Here is a 16,251-nt window from a genome sequence, read left to right as displayed (position 1 = left end):
ATGATTTATAGTAATGGAACACTATTCATGTGAAGATAAACCGAATGGGTATATGTAATATAGACTTTTCTGAAAAAGGTTCAAATTGAGGCACGAGCATCTATCGATGGTTGTCTAAATCTTTGCAGGATGTTTTTAACTTTGATGACTGGTTGACCAACTTTTGTTGATTCTTTTCCAAACTCTTCCACCTCGGCTATCGGCTTGTAACTTTTAGACGGATCTTGAGCAGGTTCTGGTTGGTACCTGCTCTCAAAAACGGATGTTCAGCGGGCCATGGTATAGATTTTGGTCGGGAGTTGAAAGTTGATATACTAGTAGGTCGGGGGACGCCCAAGACCAATTAGTAATCTATATTTATTAGATCTCAGAACCTCGGAATCTCAAACAATACGGATCTCGAAACATACACATGGAAAACCTGAGCTCAAACTTGAATTTCAAAATCTCAGTTGTCGAGCATCGTAGTTTTAGAATTCCAGAACCAGTCACATTAAATTTATCGTACAAATTCTAAACTTTACAGGTTCTCATTCCCGGTGCCGGTACGATTGGATACAATCTTTCACGTGGAATTATGACTTGGGATGTCCGTCATATATCGTTCGTGGATAACTCATCAGTCAGCTACAGTAATCCAGTTCGACAAAGTTCGAAGATGCTCGCGAAGGACAGGGGAAAGCAGAAACAGCCGTAGACGCTCTTAAAGAATTTTCCGTCTTTCAAGCATTTGGATATCAGCTTAATGTACCGATGCTATACTATTAATGAGAACTATTTTCGCCAACTTGAAGATCTAAAATTCAGGCGTCACTGTGTCAAAAATTAATTCATTCCGACTCTACGGACCACCACTCTAGGGACTGAGAAAACATCTTTTGAACTCGAAATCCTGTTCCCCCACGAAAAGATGCCATTTTCCTGTAAAACTAAATCATTCTGAAATTGATTTCCTAAAATGTGCAATAGATAAAAAGATAATGAAAAAGCTGGGAAATGTTCATTATAAGAATGTTTAGATCAGATTAGTAGGTTCATCATCCTCTAACTTGATTATAGACTTTTGCCATGCCCGCATTTTTTGTTCGTTGTCGCAAGATTGTGGAATGCTTACGGGAACTCGTATAGTCATTCGACACATCGGTAATGGTGTTGCATTCAGAAGAACAATGGCTATAATTTCCCAAACTTTTCATGTTAGCAGACTTTTATCTTACAGGTATCTTCGAGTTCTGGAAAAAGAGATACAAGTTCCGGAGGCAGACGTCCACGAAGGTGAAATGGTACATCTGTATCTTTTGGACATATTGAAAAACTGAGATAATCTTCTGGCCGATCGTCTTCTTCGTCAAACATCGTTGAATTGAAACCCAGTTGAGAAGTGGAAGGCTCTGAAAAAACGAAGTATCAAAAATGATACTATCTTCATTTTTTACCAGAAAAGTCAAACAGAGAATCTTCTCCCTCAATCTTATTGGATCTTTGGTCGTTAAATATTGGTTGCTCAAACAAATTCAAACCCGTCTCACAATCGTCTATTTCCTCAACTTCTAAATTGCCCTCTTCTACTTGCTTCTCCTCTAAAGCGCTTGGAATTTCTTTGTGTTTGGTTTTCATAAGCTTCTCAGCCACTCTTCTAGGAATCGTTCTTTTTAATCGTCTCCAATGAAATTCAGAAACATGATCATCACTAGGATTTTCCAGATCACAGTAACCACATCTGAAAACTACTATTTCAAATAAAATACTGATAATAGAAACATACATTTTTATTTTCAAACATTCCAATGCATGTCGTGAATGCTCAACAGGTGATTGGCTCGTGTGGTCACAGTTTTTGCATTTCGCCGATCGGTAATGTAGTTTTTTGACATGTCGATCCAACTCAAAGAATTACAAATGAGAGACGAAACCTTATAACTTTCTCACTTCAACTCTTTGCTTGAAAAATGTTTCACATGGAACACAAATCAATGCAACTTTTTTGAGGCAAGCTGTTTGATGAGCTACAAGATCAGCTGGACGTGTAAAAGAAGCTCCACAGTGATCACACATCTGAAAATTCTAGTTTCCAGAGGAGATTAGTCGAAGTCAACTTGCCTTTTGTTTGCTCCTACATCTTATATGGTGCTGCCTTAGACTATCATTTCCACCCTCCATCACTTCTTGGCATCGCTTGCATCGATGCAGTTCGTGAACATTCTGGAGAAAGTTATTTAAAAAAAGACGACCTAGATAATATTAACCCTTCTGTGAAATTTCATTTCATAAGTCGTTTTGAAAAGTTTGCCGCATTTGTTACATGCAATCCATTCAACTTCCACTCCTTCTTCGTTAGCATGTTTTCTGGACAGGTGGCGAGTAAGATGTGCTTTTTGAACAAACTTCTCATCACAGAAGTCACAAGTATAGTTTCGAACATTGAGATGCGTCATTTGATGTCGTTGTAGATGAGACAGACGTGGAAATACCTTCAGCTTGAGTTGTTAGGTTTCGAGAGTGATTGAAAGCTACCTTCTCACACATACTACATTTCAGTGGTTCTGTTGATTGTACGGTTTCTTCTGACTTATTTGGATTGTTATGCATCCGAAGTTCATGCTTCGTCAGGTACCTGAATAAAATGAAGCTTTCTAGTTACTCTATGGATCGCGGTAGAATAGCAAGTCCTTACCGTTTCAAATCGAAACTTTTTCCGCAATCTTTACATTTGTGGCGCGTCATGTATACTGAACAATATGTACAGACTCGAAGATTAGTCTCGGAAGAAAAGTGGATCACCAGTACTTTCAAACTTTAGAATAACAAGAAAAAAGACATGGAACCCAATAAATGTTTCATTATACAAAAATAAAAGTCCCAGAAGAAATGTTACGGAAGAGGTGAGTATATTTTGGTTACTCTTCAGATTCACGTGTTCATACACTGGTGAAGCATCGGCAGCCCAACTGATGGCTGACAATTTTTCGAATCTTCTTCGAACCAGATTTGTTCGCAGTAGGAAAAATAAATGTGAGAAAATTATATTGCCCGAAAGAAGATACAAAGTAAAAATAAGGAACATGCAATCAATTATACAGGCAGATTTACATAAAATGATCAAACTGAAACAACCGACTCGTCATCGTCGAAGTCAATGTCAATAGCTTCAACAGACTCCTGAAGCTCATCTAGTCCGGTGACTTCTTCAAGATGCTTTGGTGAGTTCATGACATCACGTACAAACTTCCATCCATTCTTCTGGAACCTATCAGCAATCAAGTCTCCGCATGCAACACACTTCTCGAATCGCTTGACGCTTGGATGAATCTGAATTGACTATGAGTCAAAGTTCCCGTTGAAAAAAACACCTACTTGTTGGAATCTGTGAAGGAAACCACGAATTTGATGTGGTACCGCACCAAGAAGAGTTATGTTGTCATCGAGACTTGCAGGTGCTGCTAGTGGATCGGGGTGCTGGAGAATAGAAGCAAGCAACTCCACAGCGAACCCAGAAGCGATCATGGATAACCCAGAACGTGAAACCTGCAATTTAGAATAAGGAATCTATCTGTAAAAGTTTTCTTAACATACGGTGCACTGTTGATCCAATGTTCTATCCGATGTCGAGTTTCCTGGAGCGGTGACATCGCTGCAGAAGTAGCACGACAGTTGAGAATATGGCACAGCTTCCGAGTTGACATCTTCGGATAAACTGTCTTTTCTCAAGCCAATTCCGTGTCGAATTATGACATAAGTGTCAAATCCAATAGCCACACTAATCGCGATTTTCCTATGAATGGAAGCCATGACAGTTGGAAGCCACCGAGCTTCTCTGGAATCGAGAGCCAAGAATACGACATCATGATTTTTAATCAGATCTTCAAGTTGGCGAACATCTTTCTCCAATTGCTCTTCATCTTTCTCATCAATAGTATGTCCTGGCATCGGTACAGTAAGCTGATATCCGAATGCTTGAACAGATGGGAAGATTTCTTTAAGAGCGTCCACGGCTGTTTCTGCTTTTCCCCGTCGTTTGCGAGCATCTTCGAACTTTGAGAGACTTTGCCGAACTGGATTACTGTAGCTGACAAATGAGTTATCTACAAACGATATATGACGGACACCCCAAGCCATAATTCCACGTGCTAGATTGCATCCAATAGTACCGGCACCCAGAATGAGAACCTGTAAAGTTAAGAACTTGTAAAATAACTTCAAAAAATGTTTACTTTCAGCGTCGAGTATCTTTCCAGTTTCAAATCTGGATTCAATCTCCACTTGATCAGGCTCAAATTTAAGTTCACAGCTTCTTCCATCATGATCTTTGGATCGAACTGCTTGCTGAGATCTGCCGAATAATGTTGTTCCCATCCAGAACACTGTGGAACGACATTCTGAGCGACTGCATCCGCATTTGCTGGCCAGGAGTACTTGATTTCGATACTCCCGCTTGATCTCAAACTGATTACGTTACAATGGTCCCAAGAGGAATGCAGATATGCCACAGCTGCTACCACATTTTTAACCAAACGGCCAGCAGAGGAGGGGTTAGGAGATGGATCAGCCACTACAATCAGAACGTCGTCTGGATTAACTTGACTTTCGAGATGTGCAATTTCGAGCGGTTCTTGTGAAGATTTGGAGAACAAAAAAACTGGAGCAAGGGTTCGTTTGTAGTACGTAAGAAGACTGGACTCATCTGTAGAGAGCGAAGGAATCTGGAACAAGAATATAACATTAACAATTAAAAAACGGAGCCATGCCTCTTGCTCTGGATTTTTTGGATACTTCAACGATGGAATAAAAGTCTTATAGATGTAATGAAACTTTTTCAGATCAGCAAACGCGATGATCGTGAATGACGAGAGAAGATGAGGAGTTTGAAGCCAGGTTTTGGTAGTGATAACGTCCCAAATCTGTGAAAAACTGGAAATTGAAAACACTGCGTTGTTTAACCGTATTCACCTTGGTTGCTTCTGTTTTCATGAGTTCTTCAAGACTTTTGGTGGTTGCAGCTGCTTTAAAACTCTCCCGAGTGTTGTACAAAATGAGGTTTCCGGAAATCGACACTTCATTCGGATTGCCGTTTGATGGTTTGAAACTGTCATGGCTCAGCGAGAGCCTGCAATGATCGCTGTTCCGTTCACCTGAATTCGTCAGAATTTTTTTTCCGTCATAACTAATACTCTTACAAAGTGACAATTGACTGAATATTGGTTTAGGAGTCTCATCAAGTTTCCACTCATGGAGCTTTCTCTTGTTAACTTCTCTCCAGAATGGCGTATCTAAATACGTTTTGAATGATACAAACGTCGCCATTCTCAAGGATTCTGAAAAAAGCGAAACAGTCAAAATGTTGAAACTTTTCAGAACTCTTCAGTAATTTATTCAGGATTCACAAACCACCAATCGAGAAAGAAACGAAATACGAATGCGTGCATGGTGGATTGTAAAACATAATTTTTTCAATTTCTCGAAAAGAATTAAAGGAAGAGTTTAAAGGAGAACCAATGGGAGAGAAATAGTTTAAAGGGGATGAGAAGAGAAAATGGGAGGGGATCAATCTACACCGTTCGATTTACTTTTGAATTATAAGGAGGGAAATCAAGACGAACATATATTTTATACCGTCATCGAGACGACGACAGAAAATAATATGAAAGTGGGTATTGTTGAATGAGAGTAATGTGTGGAGACAGACACAATTAATAAAAACACAATTTATAGTACAAAAGAGCAATCGCCGGGTTTAGGTGTTGATTGAATGAAAAATGGGATGGGTTGGAGATGAGAGACAGGGAAGAGAGGGAGAAAGAAAACATGTATTGATTGGTTGCGTTCATCTGGAGTGAATCACGTCAGCCTTCTCACATGGCGTACTTCTGTGTCCATTCTCTGGCCAACTGGTTGTACCTGTAAACGTTTAGAATTATCAAAGAGTTAGTGAAAATTGATCTTACCTTTCACGGTCTGTCTTGTAGATACGTGCAATCTCTGGCACGAGCGGATCATCCGGATTTGGATCGCAGAGCAGAGAGCAGATCGAAAGCAGAACTGCAAAACACATTATGAGTTATACCTAACACAATCTGGATATTAGTTCTTACCTTTCGAGATGGTCAGAGCTGGAGACCACTGTGAACGGAGAATGTCGAGACAAATGCTTCCGTTTGAGTTAATGTTTGGATGGTAGATACGAGTAGTGAAGGCAACCTAAGAAACTCAATATGATATGCGAGATAACTGACAAAATCTTACCTTTGGTGGCTTGAATGGATAGTCTGTTGGGAAGTGGATAGTGAGGAAGAAGACGCCTCCCTGGTATGGAGACTCTGGTGGTCCCATGATTGTAGCTTGCCAATGGAACAAATCATCACCGACTGGACCAGCGGAGCATTGTGCGGGTGGATCACGACCAAGATCTTGCAGTTCCTGAAATTTCAGACCTTACGGAAATATAGGAAGAAAACGCTAAAATACCTTCTGGATTCTTTTGAGAGCCATATCGGTGTGTTGATTTGTTGATTGACCCGGCTACACCCGGAGTACACTGCAATTAATAAGGAATGAAAAATTAGGATCTTTGGTTTCGAAAGTTATAAAGTGGTTATCAATTGAAGTGAGAAGAAAAAACTATTCGATTGGGAAGGATGATGAAAACACCAGCTGGCCCCGCGCGGAGAGAAAATCGATTCGAATGGGCGGTGGAATTGCACTCGTTTTGTACTCATAGAAAAACGGATACGAACTTTTTCGAAACTCTCATGCGAAAAACAGTAATTCAAAGAGAATTCTTCACATAAACTTAGAGGCAAATAAGAAATATTCCTATCTCTCCACTAAAGAGCGCGAAGGGAAGAGTTTCGAAATCAATAGAATTTTCTAGAACATTTTTTTTTATTCTTTGGCACTTCGTTGCATTCAAGCTAATGATTTTGTCTAGCAAAGATATCGAGTTTGAGTGTTTTAATAATACTTCAATTATCGGATAATTAGATTTTTAAACAAGTTAGCAGTAATTTTTCAAGATTTAGCGATACTTATGAGACTTCGAAGCTTGTTATCTCTACCTAGAGATTCCATTACGACACGGAATTTCAGATAAATGCTCTGAAATCGACTAAAGCCACGCGACTTGTCGCCTCACGAGATGGTGAGGAAGCAAGAAATGGCCACAGGACGCAAGTGAGGCTGTGTGCTGTCTATGAGTGAAAGTGAGCGTTTCGATGGAGCGAATAGGCGCAGAGACGCGAGTATGAAAAGTACTACTTCAAAACGAGGAGGCGCCAGACAGCGATCGATACACAGCGCCGAGGGTCTTGAGACGACCGCCACACTCCCTGAACTGGCACGGCCTATAGGGACGAAGGGTAGGGAAGTGAATAGAGATAAGAACATTGAAGAGAAGCGCAGAATAGTAGACACCTAATGACACAGCTAAAGGGAAGGAGATTCAGATAATCATGTGATTCAAATGATTCAATTCTGTGTACGCGAGGGCACGCACTTTCGTCATGAAAAGTGCGGTCCGTCTGAAATGTGAACTGAGAATAAGGAACGATAGGACATAGGAACTTTTACATCATTATCGTTCATTCCGAGACGGAAGACTAGTTAAACTGGCTAGCAGATGACATATAACGAAGTGGATTAGAAATCGATAGAATGAGAACTAGATTAAAACCCAAAAGTGCCCAGAAATTGTCGTGAAACTCAAAGAAAAACGCTGAAACACACAGGAGTGTGAAAATGTCGAAATTTGTCTGAATTTGAGAAAAACGGAGAACAGCACAGAACATTTTGTGTTCGCAGAGAGTTGAAGAGAACAGCGACCAATGCGAAGTCGCCGACTTTTCGGAAAATTACGTGGCTAGAAATTGCCGCGTTCAAATTGGCGCGGTGACTACGATGGCTTGTCGTTTCGAGACCCTTGCTTTTTTGAAGACCGAGAGAAGGAAGCATTTTATTAAGAATTATTGTATTTCCAGAAAAAAAGAAGCAAGAAAGGGCATATCATGGGTTTGGTAAAAACAACCGGTGAATTGTCACCCAGAGAAAAAATGAAACGGGAAAACTCCAATATTAGACCGCATATCCGTTCAGCCGTGCCGAGTCTCGAAGCTCTGAAAGTTGTCATGGTGATGTAAAACGCGGATTAAGCACTCTGGCAACGAGAGCCAAAAGAGCAGAAAAACTAACTCAGAATTGCGTGATGAATCTTTTTGCGAGCACCAATTGTCGACACTCCAATGTCCTTCAAGTTCTGCTCATCGAGCAGCAAGAATGCGTGCATGTCGATCTAAAAAGTTCACCTCTTTCTCAAAAAATCAGAAAATGATCCTACTTCCTGGTCTCTTAACTGAATCATGTATTCACTACACCCGAGTTGAGCAAGTACCATTGAAGGATCAGTGAAATAGTTTATATCCCATTGGAGGTCATATGGAAGCGAGTTCGAGTCAAACACCGAAGTGGATGCAGAAAATACTGAAAATGAAAAAAAAAACATTTTTTAATTGATGTTGAGTAGTTTACCATTTCTCGATGGCTGCTCGAAAACTCTCGACATCCCATAATTGGTTGATGAAGCTGAGAAATCTGAAAGCTCTTCATCTTCCTCGCGAACACTACAAAGTCCTCGTTGTGAGTGATTCATAAGAAGAGAAGAGTTGGTCGTTGTAGACGACTGAAAACAAATGGCATGAGAGCTTTCATCAGTTTAAAAACGAAACGGACCTCGTTAGCTGATAAATCCATCATGCCTTTGAGCAAATCAGCTGGGAGGGAAGAACTGAACCCATAACCAGACCATAAGTCAGTTGGATATCTTGGGCTGGATAGAACGGTATCATCGAAAATTGCTTGTGTTGCTTTCATCAGCATTTCTCCTCGATCAGGTTTTGGTTTCTTTTTCCAAATATCACTGAAAAAAAACGTTTCAGATTTAAAGAATAACTTTTTTCCTTACCTATTTTTGCTGATATCTTTCGCTCCTTTCAGAATAGAAGCAGCTAATGGAGATTCATCAGGATCTGGTGATCTTGGAGATTCTATAGGTGGCGTTAAGAATACGCGTACTCCAGAAGCCAATTCAGTTTGAAGTGGTATCAGTGTGGCTGGTCCCGTAACTGAATTTCAGGAAATATAGATGAATATCAATATTAATTTTACCATTCATGACTGGACTTGGATCGTAATCATCTGGAGAAGAATAGGTTGTTGGTGGAAGTGCAAGAAGCAGTTCACGAGATTGGAGAACTTCTGCTATCTTCGATTCTGTGGATTTCATAGTAATCGTCTGGAAACGAGCTTTTATTATTGAATTTTAAAAGGATCAAACCATAATATCTCCATTCTTTCTTTTACATCCGATTTGTAGTCCTCTTTCTTGTTCCAATTGTTGTATTGGATAGTGGATATCCATCACATTGCAATCAAATTGAACTATCACATTTGCCAGACCCTGTGAACGTAATTTAGACGAAAATTTTACCAAAAAATCGCCTACAACTAATAATTTTCGAACTTTTAGTACTCCTGCAGGTGATCCAACTATTGATATAGTATGCGTCTCGGGGAATGTTTGAATAGTCACATTGTTCTTATTACATACTTCGCGAATTCTGAAAATGTTTCCGAATTTGACGATAATATGACTTATCCTATACCTCTGCCGATGTTCATCCGAATTTTCTAATTGATAATTTAATTCTTCACGAGCTAACACATTAGTGGAAATGTTCACATACTCTTCGGTCTGAAAAAGGATTACTGTATCTATAAAGCATCTAGCCTGCTTACCAAAAGGAAATGGTGTAAAACTAAACGAATTGCAAATAGAACACTAGAATCTTGACTTCCACTCATTTTAATGGCTAAACTATAAATATTCTGTTCAACAGAAACTTCCAAATCCATCTGAGACATGAGTGGTCGTAGATCCGGTTGACCAAGATTGTACCAAGGAAGTTTCATGTATACTGTTAAAGGACACATCGCCTGAAAAAACTTCTTTTGGAATGCAATAATTCGGAAGAGTCTTCAAACTCTTAAGTGTTTCAATGCTTCATAAACGTTCATTGGTGTTCCAGATATTGATACTTGATCGCTTTTATTGGATTCCCTGAACATAACAATTAAATGTGAGTAGAAATTTGTAATAACTCACGAATACTTGTTAGAATCTGGAAAATGAATATGACACGATGTGATCTTCATCACCTTCTGTATTCCTCTTCCACCTTTTCCAATAATATGTGAATGAAGTGAGTGATGAAGTTCCATTTTCAGACCGATTCTTTCTTTCTGAAAATCTTACTATGGAAACTTTTCTGTGTCTGTATTTGTCTGTCCCAGACTTTCACTTAAATATCTCAAAAAGACACGGGAGTCCGCTGGTGGTGTACGGAATGTAGTCATGGACTACCGAGCACTTCATTTCCACGGTGTCCTAGTAAGGACCATATAGGGTTGAGAATTGAAATTTTCCAATTTATGCTCAAACACCCTAAAACTTCATGAAATTCAGTAGAAAAGTTTTAAGACCTATCCATGTGCTGCCTACGATGAATTGAGTAGAAAATTTCAAAGCTAAAAAACTTTGGATTATTTGTTTTTTTTTTCGAGAGTCATTTAAATTTCGATCACATGGACTACTGCTTGGAAATGTGTGTCAGTAAGCGGAAGCCAGAAGGTTGAGTTCCAAGCAGGGAGCATAAACCGACTGGTGAAGTCATACGTGAACTTGTGCCTGCTCAAATGCTCTGATTTTCAATTTGAATCAGAATACGTTTCGAATCCATCGAATCATCAAAAACCTTCCTTCAATCTTATTCCTATTGATATTTTTCTCGGTCTTTTTCAAATCGTCATCAAAAATCTAAATGGCTAGTTTTTTAAAACTCCTTGAATATCTAAATATCATAACTTTAGACGGACCGTCTGTACATGGAGCATCAAGCAGGTGCACAAGCTGTGCTACCACCTGGTACAGTATGCGATACATTCGTACTCCAGAACATGTTGAGCGTCGGCGGATTCGGTCAGATTTTCGAAGCTACCGTCAAAGGGAATCCTAGAGAAAGAAGTGTGGTGAAAGTGGAAGCACAATCGGCAATGGTAAGAACTTTAGGTTTTTCCACAGATCCATGATGTTTCCCTTTTCAGTTTCAACTTCTATTCAACGAGTGTGCGTGCCTCAAGAGTCTAAATGCTGCTTATAATCCCAACAACTATCTGGAGTCAACACCGTTTCTTCGATTTCATGGATACGGTACCATTGATGGTTTCCGATGGCTGGCAATGGAAAAATGTGGAGACAATTTGAGTGATCTGAGAAAAGCGACACCTTTGAATCGATTCAGGTATTCTGGGAAACCAAAAAAATCAAATAGTTCAAATTCAGTGTTCCAACATCACTGTTCATCTTGTCGAAATTCATTGAAGCTCTTCAAATGATGCACAGTATTGGATGGCTTCATCGTGACGTAAAACCAGCGAATGTGTGCATCGGATTGCACTCACCACGTCATCTGTATTTGTTGGATTTTGGAATGAGCAGAATTTATGTGGAGAAGGACGGGACTTTGAAGCCAAGACGAGTCACTGCTCCATTCCGAGGAACACTTCGCTACGTTTCTGTTAATATTCATCGTAGACAGGATGCAAGCAGGTGGGATGACATTTGGAGTGCATTCTACATCGCCACGGAAAACATGGTTGGGTATTTGCCATGGCGTCGGATGGGAGATACAAAGAAAGTGGAAGAGACCAAGGTGAGAATCACATAAAAATTAATTCCAAAAAATTATTATTTTTAGGTAGTATCTGATCTGGCTCGCCTCAAGTACGGATCAGAAGCAGCTAGACCAAATAGTATGCATGTCATCGAAAACTATTTGAATATGTCTCAACTCGATCCATCCTATTTCTACCAAGTTCCTCCTTATGAGCATATGCGTCGAGAAATTGTAGGTTACAATTTTATATCAGTGATAACATTAAATTTTTAGGACACTGATCTTCGTCTTCGTGGCTACTCAATGTCATCTGTACTTCTTGATTGGATGACTGTCCAGTATGCACCAACTCATCAGTATCACATGAATTCGTATTTCCCTCAAAATCGTATGAGAACCCCACAAAAAGTTCACAAACGGATGGAAAGAGAATACGAAAGATCTGTGTGCTTTTACTAACTTTTAAAACTGTGCCTTCCAATAAAAGTTTTGCTTCTGAATCAAATCCTGTATTGTTCTTTTTTTTTTCGAGAAAACGAATCCGAAACTAATTTTTTTTCTCGGAATCCGGAATCCGGAATAAAATAACTTTCTTGAGGTCTGGTAATCCGGACATCCCTGATAAAAACGATTCCACTCACTTTTATCTGCAAACTGTTCAGAATCAGAGTTCGTGCTGATTCAATTTGTTCAATAGATCCAATCACTTTGACGTATGGATCCTTTTTAGTTTTAGCTCCAATTTTCAGTTGAGATGGCCAAATAACTTCTGCGTTTGAATAGGTCATCACATTGGCAAAGAAGGATTCGGCAGTTGGAAGTTGTTGAGATGAGTTGTCGATTCGACCTATCAAAAAAATAAATGTTAAATCAAAATTTCAACAATTTATCACCTGTTATCATTGACTCCAATTTCCGTCGATCGACTTGAATCTTCTGTTCAAATCTCCCATCTGGTAGTTGGGTTACTGTATCTTCCCGAAGCATTTCACTAGAAACTATCTAAACACAAAAGAATAAAAATCAAAGAATAGTGATTTTTGAAGATGTGATAGGAACTAGAAAACAATATTTATGTCAGATGAAAAATTGTGTAAAAAAATAAAAATGAAAACTCGATCAATATTTGATGATAATCACGAAGAAGATGATGACCGATGAGGGTGGTCGTTAGAGAGTGTGTGTCACATACAAAAAAACTGATTCATCGACAACCGACGACGTCTTCTAGGTATCTTTCATTCTTTTGACTTCTTCAACAAAAACAATCATCGCCTCTTTTTTTTGCAGTTCCGTGTCATCGAGAAATCAAGTGGGGATGTGATAAGACGATAAGAGATGTAGAGAAGACAGTCTATGACCTCTTCTGTCTCTTTTTCAAGAAGGTGTCATAAATCAGAGTGTTTAACGGTTTCGGGTGGAGGATTTCCTTCAAAAATCAGTCGTTACATTTGACATGATTTTAATGATCTGAATCATCATGAGAACAAGCAAAATAAGAAGAACAGTTTTATAAGATTCACCGGGGAAAATATAAAAAAATAAATAAAAGATTCAGATTTCCTTGAACATCAAATTGACTCGATCCGTTCCATCATCACAGATCAACATTGGTTTTCCTGTTTCCGGATCAACTTTTGTAAAGAGAAGAGTAGTGGCAAGGGTCTGATAAAGAAAAACAAAGAATATATTTATGCAATTGCGCCCGAACCGTATATCCTCGTTTATTGAGAAGAGTTTGATTTGCCAGAGACGATGCTTCCGTAGCGATTCCAGTAGCTCCAAGGCTCTCCAGAAATTCCTTGTTCTCGGACCAGTTCAGAAAATTGAAGGCTAATCCTTTTCTTCTGTGATTCACACTCACTGAAGAGATTTCACTAAAAATTAGATACATTAAGAACATAATCAGTACTGGACTAAATATCTTTTTTTAAATTTTAAATGCGAAATTGTCAACTTTGCAGTTCTGAACTTTTCCGCCAAACTTCAATCCGATCAGATATTTTGTTTGAAATCAATGTCAAGATTAAGAATCTTATGAGATTGGTGCTACTCTAAAACCGATTCTCGGGCGTTGCCAACAGATTCCGGACTATTTAACTACGAAAGCCGACAAAACTCTACCAACTTGATAAAACCCCGGCCTTTTCTCGGTGCTAACCAAAGATATAAAAAAAGTTGTCAACTGATAAATTGCTTATCATAGTATCAGAATTGTTTTGTCAGTTGAAACTTTTTATATTTCTTGCATTGGAATTAATACAATTGCACTGGACAGTGTGAGGGGCCCTTCTATTATATTTTTACGGAATCAAAATTGACCATTTTCTAGCGGAACGGTAACAATGCAATATATTTTTGCCCGGTTTTGTAATCTAAAACCGGAAGTTCAAAGGAACTTACAAATGCAACACAACGTCTTGGTCCGGTCTGAGGCTCCAGAAGCTTTCATGCAGTTCGTTCAGAATCTCTCCAACCATTGCCACTTCTTTTCGAACAGTACAAAACTCAAAATCTTTGTCGTCGTCATTTTCAAGACTATTATTCAACGATTCATCTTTTCTCCAAACGGAATTCAACATGCATCCGACGATTTCATGTGTGTCTGAATGTAGAAGGAAAAAAATATTTCGGTGTAGAAAGAAAACATTTCCTCCTCTTACCCTGAGTTTTGGCTAGAATCGACGATTCTGTTTTGAGTGCTCTGCCAAGTGCTCCGTTTAAACATTTCTCAATCTCTTCACAAGAAATTTTAGATGCCTAAAAATCATTAAACTCATAAATTTCATGTTTTTAACTCACTCGATTTAAAGGTTCATCGACTCTGAAATTATCCAGTAGAAATTTGAGCATATCCGGCTTCTGCTCATTTTTGAGCACTTCGAAGTAGTATCTGTCAGTGGGAGGTGGCAGTTTGTGTGACATTTCTTTGTGTTGTTGAATGTGAAAAAAAGAAGAAGAGACGAGTCAGCTGGAAGAAGAAAAGAAAAGCATTCTCCTAATCTTGTCTGAGTTAAACTAATCAGAACGAGTGAATAAAAAAAAAAAAGAAAAAGAGGACAAATGTAAATGAGAAATCTATGTGTAGAGCTTCCTCTCTCTCTCTCTCTCTCTCTCTCTTCTTTTGTTTTGATCTGGATCAAGCTGCCAGTTCCAGTGTCACGAGTGTCTGCGTATCTCCAGAATACATGCACTTCCGTTTCTAATCATTATAATGACAGGATGTGAGGGTGGATTTGAGAAGGAGTTGGTGGAGGAAATGAGTGAAAATGGAGAAGAATGAAGTAGATGACAGCTACAGGAAGAGAAGTCTAAAGATCTTTTGTTCATGAAAAGAACATCGCTCATAAAATATATGTTGTCATGTGTTAGTTTTTTGATGGTTCAAATAAAAAAAAAGTAAAGAGACCATGAACCAGAAAACTATAGTTAGGAACTAAATTTTATTGGAACATATAAGCCTTGAGTTTCTTTTCAAAGTTTGAATATTTCTTTTGCGTTTAAAGGGTTACTGCATCTTTCTGAAACTCATCAATAAAAACATACTAATTGGTTTACACCCTTCCCGGGATGAACCTTCTGGCCTCCGTTTACAGCACCCGTAGCTTATAAAGAGGTTCCGTCATTTTTACAGAGGTTATTTATTGCAGTATTTATATTCGGAAATCTCAGAATTAGAAATTTAGAGTCTCAGAAAACACTAATTCGGAAACTCATAAATTTGGTGATTTCGGATTCGGAACGTCAGACAGAAGGAAATCGAGAAATCTGAAAAGGAAAACATTTGGAAATTCACAGACTGTAAAAAATCGGCATTTCGGAAACTCTTAAAATTTAAACCTCAGAGTTCCAACTATCAATTTTTTCTGAATTTTTGAATACCTGAATTTCCAAATTTTTAAGTTTTTGAGTCATCTAACTTTCGAATTTCTGAAATTCTAAGTATCTCAAATTCTGGAGTTCAGAAATTCCGATTTTCGGAATTTTGCAGAATTAGAATTAAAGATGCTAAAAAGTGGGGAATTGAGTTCAAAATAAATATTTAGTTTCGAAATTTCCGTAATTAGAAAACTATAAAACTTTCAAATTTCAAAATTGATTCCTGAATATACAAATTTAGGAGTTTTTTTTAATACCCAAGTTTTGAAAGCAAAGAAATATATAGCGAACGATTCAACGAAACTGAATTTTTTTATTGTTCATAGAGGAGTTTTTTTCTTATCTAATTGATAAACTCTAATTTGATATCAATTGAAAAATGATTGAATATTATGTTCAGATGACAAATTTTCTTTGTTGAACAAATGAAAATATAATATTTTTTCTCGCTTTTCAGAATTGTATTTCCATCTGACATTCTGACTCTCTTTCTCTCGTTTAAAGGTGGTGTACGGTGAAATTTTTATTGCATCAAAATGTGCAGAAATGCATGTAGATTGACTTAAAAATAAAGAAAAAATTCAAAAAAATTCCTTCATCGAGAAAAACGCTGAAAGCCTTTAGGGACGAGGTTTTTTCTAGGCCGCCCGGT

General features: G+C 38.4%; 6 protein-coding genes across 6 annotated transcripts; 1 reads left to right on the top strand and 5 right to left on the bottom strand.

The window, feature by feature from the left end:
• Positions 1 to 1,015: 1,015 nt before the first annotated feature.
• CBG06000 lies at positions 1,016 to 2,724 on the bottom strand (the record flags this gene model as incomplete). Its single annotated transcript, XM_045235463.1, has 6 exons — positions 1,016 to 1,173; positions 1,218 to 1,391; positions 1,437 to 1,720; positions 1,922 to 2,055; positions 2,431 to 2,614; positions 2,675 to 2,724. 6 exons carry the CDS (start codon positions 2,722 to 2,724, stop codon positions 1,016 to 1,018), a joined length of 984 nt encoding a protein of 327 aa, XP_045093100.1.
• Positions 2,725 to 3,099: 375 nt separating this feature from the next.
• Cbr-atg-7 lies at positions 3,100 to 5,301 on the bottom strand (the record flags this gene model as incomplete). The annotated part of the gene is made up of 5 exons (XM_045235462.1): positions 3,100 to 3,309; positions 3,355 to 3,525; positions 3,574 to 4,167; positions 4,212 to 4,898; positions 4,948 to 5,301. 5 exons carry the CDS (start codon positions 5,299 to 5,301, stop codon positions 3,100 to 3,102), a joined length of 2,016 nt encoding a protein of 671 aa, XP_045093099.1.
• A 548-nt stretch (positions 5,302 to 5,849) lies between these two features.
• Cbr-let-70 lies at positions 5,850 to 6,486 on the bottom strand (the record flags this gene model as incomplete). Its single annotated transcript, XM_002633227.1, has 5 exons — positions 5,850 to 5,895; positions 5,943 to 6,036; positions 6,090 to 6,195; positions 6,241 to 6,414; positions 6,463 to 6,486. 5 exons carry the CDS (start codon positions 6,484 to 6,486, stop codon positions 5,850 to 5,852), a joined length of 444 nt encoding a protein of 147 aa, XP_002633273.1.
• Positions 6,487 to 8,064: 1,578 nt separating this feature from the next.
• Positions 8,065 to 10,266, bottom strand: Cbr-bcc-1 (the record flags this gene model as incomplete). The annotated part of the gene is made up of 11 exons (XM_045235461.1): positions 8,065 to 8,105; positions 8,182 to 8,281; positions 8,327 to 8,469; positions 8,518 to 8,668; positions 8,719 to 8,905; positions 8,951 to 9,110; positions 9,154 to 9,280; positions 9,323 to 9,739; positions 9,784 to 9,981; positions 10,030 to 10,105; positions 10,151 to 10,266. 11 exons carry the CDS (start codon positions 10,264 to 10,266, stop codon positions 8,065 to 8,067), a joined length of 1,716 nt encoding a protein of 571 aa, XP_045093098.1.
• A 663-nt stretch (positions 10,267 to 10,929) lies between these two features.
• Positions 10,930 to 12,179, top strand: CBG06004 (the record flags this gene model as incomplete). Its single annotated transcript, XM_002633229.1, has 5 exons — positions 10,930 to 11,100; positions 11,149 to 11,345; positions 11,387 to 11,756; positions 11,802 to 11,951; positions 11,994 to 12,179. 5 exons carry the CDS (start codon positions 10,930 to 10,932, stop codon positions 12,177 to 12,179), a joined length of 1,074 nt encoding a protein of 357 aa, XP_002633275.1.
• Positions 12,180 to 13,274: 1,095 nt separating this feature from the next.
• CBG06005 lies at positions 13,275 to 14,645 on the bottom strand (the record flags this gene model as incomplete). Its single annotated transcript, XM_002633230.1, has 5 exons — positions 13,275 to 13,385; positions 13,432 to 13,597; positions 14,124 to 14,325; positions 14,384 to 14,480; positions 14,523 to 14,645. 5 exons carry the CDS (start codon positions 14,643 to 14,645, stop codon positions 13,275 to 13,277), a joined length of 699 nt encoding a protein of 232 aa, XP_002633276.1.
• Between the last annotated feature and the right edge of the window lie 1,606 nt (positions 14,646 to 16,251).

Source organism: Caenorhabditis briggsae, assembly GCF_000004555.2.
Source record: "Caenorhabditis briggsae complete genome, chrIV, whole genome shotgun sequence".
Lineage (NCBI taxonomy): Eukaryota > Metazoa > Nematoda > Chromadorea > Rhabditida > Rhabditidae > Caenorhabditis > Caenorhabditis briggsae.
The sequence above is the reverse complement of the archived record's forward strand: the minus strand, read 5'-3'. Positions and strand labels throughout refer to the sequence as shown.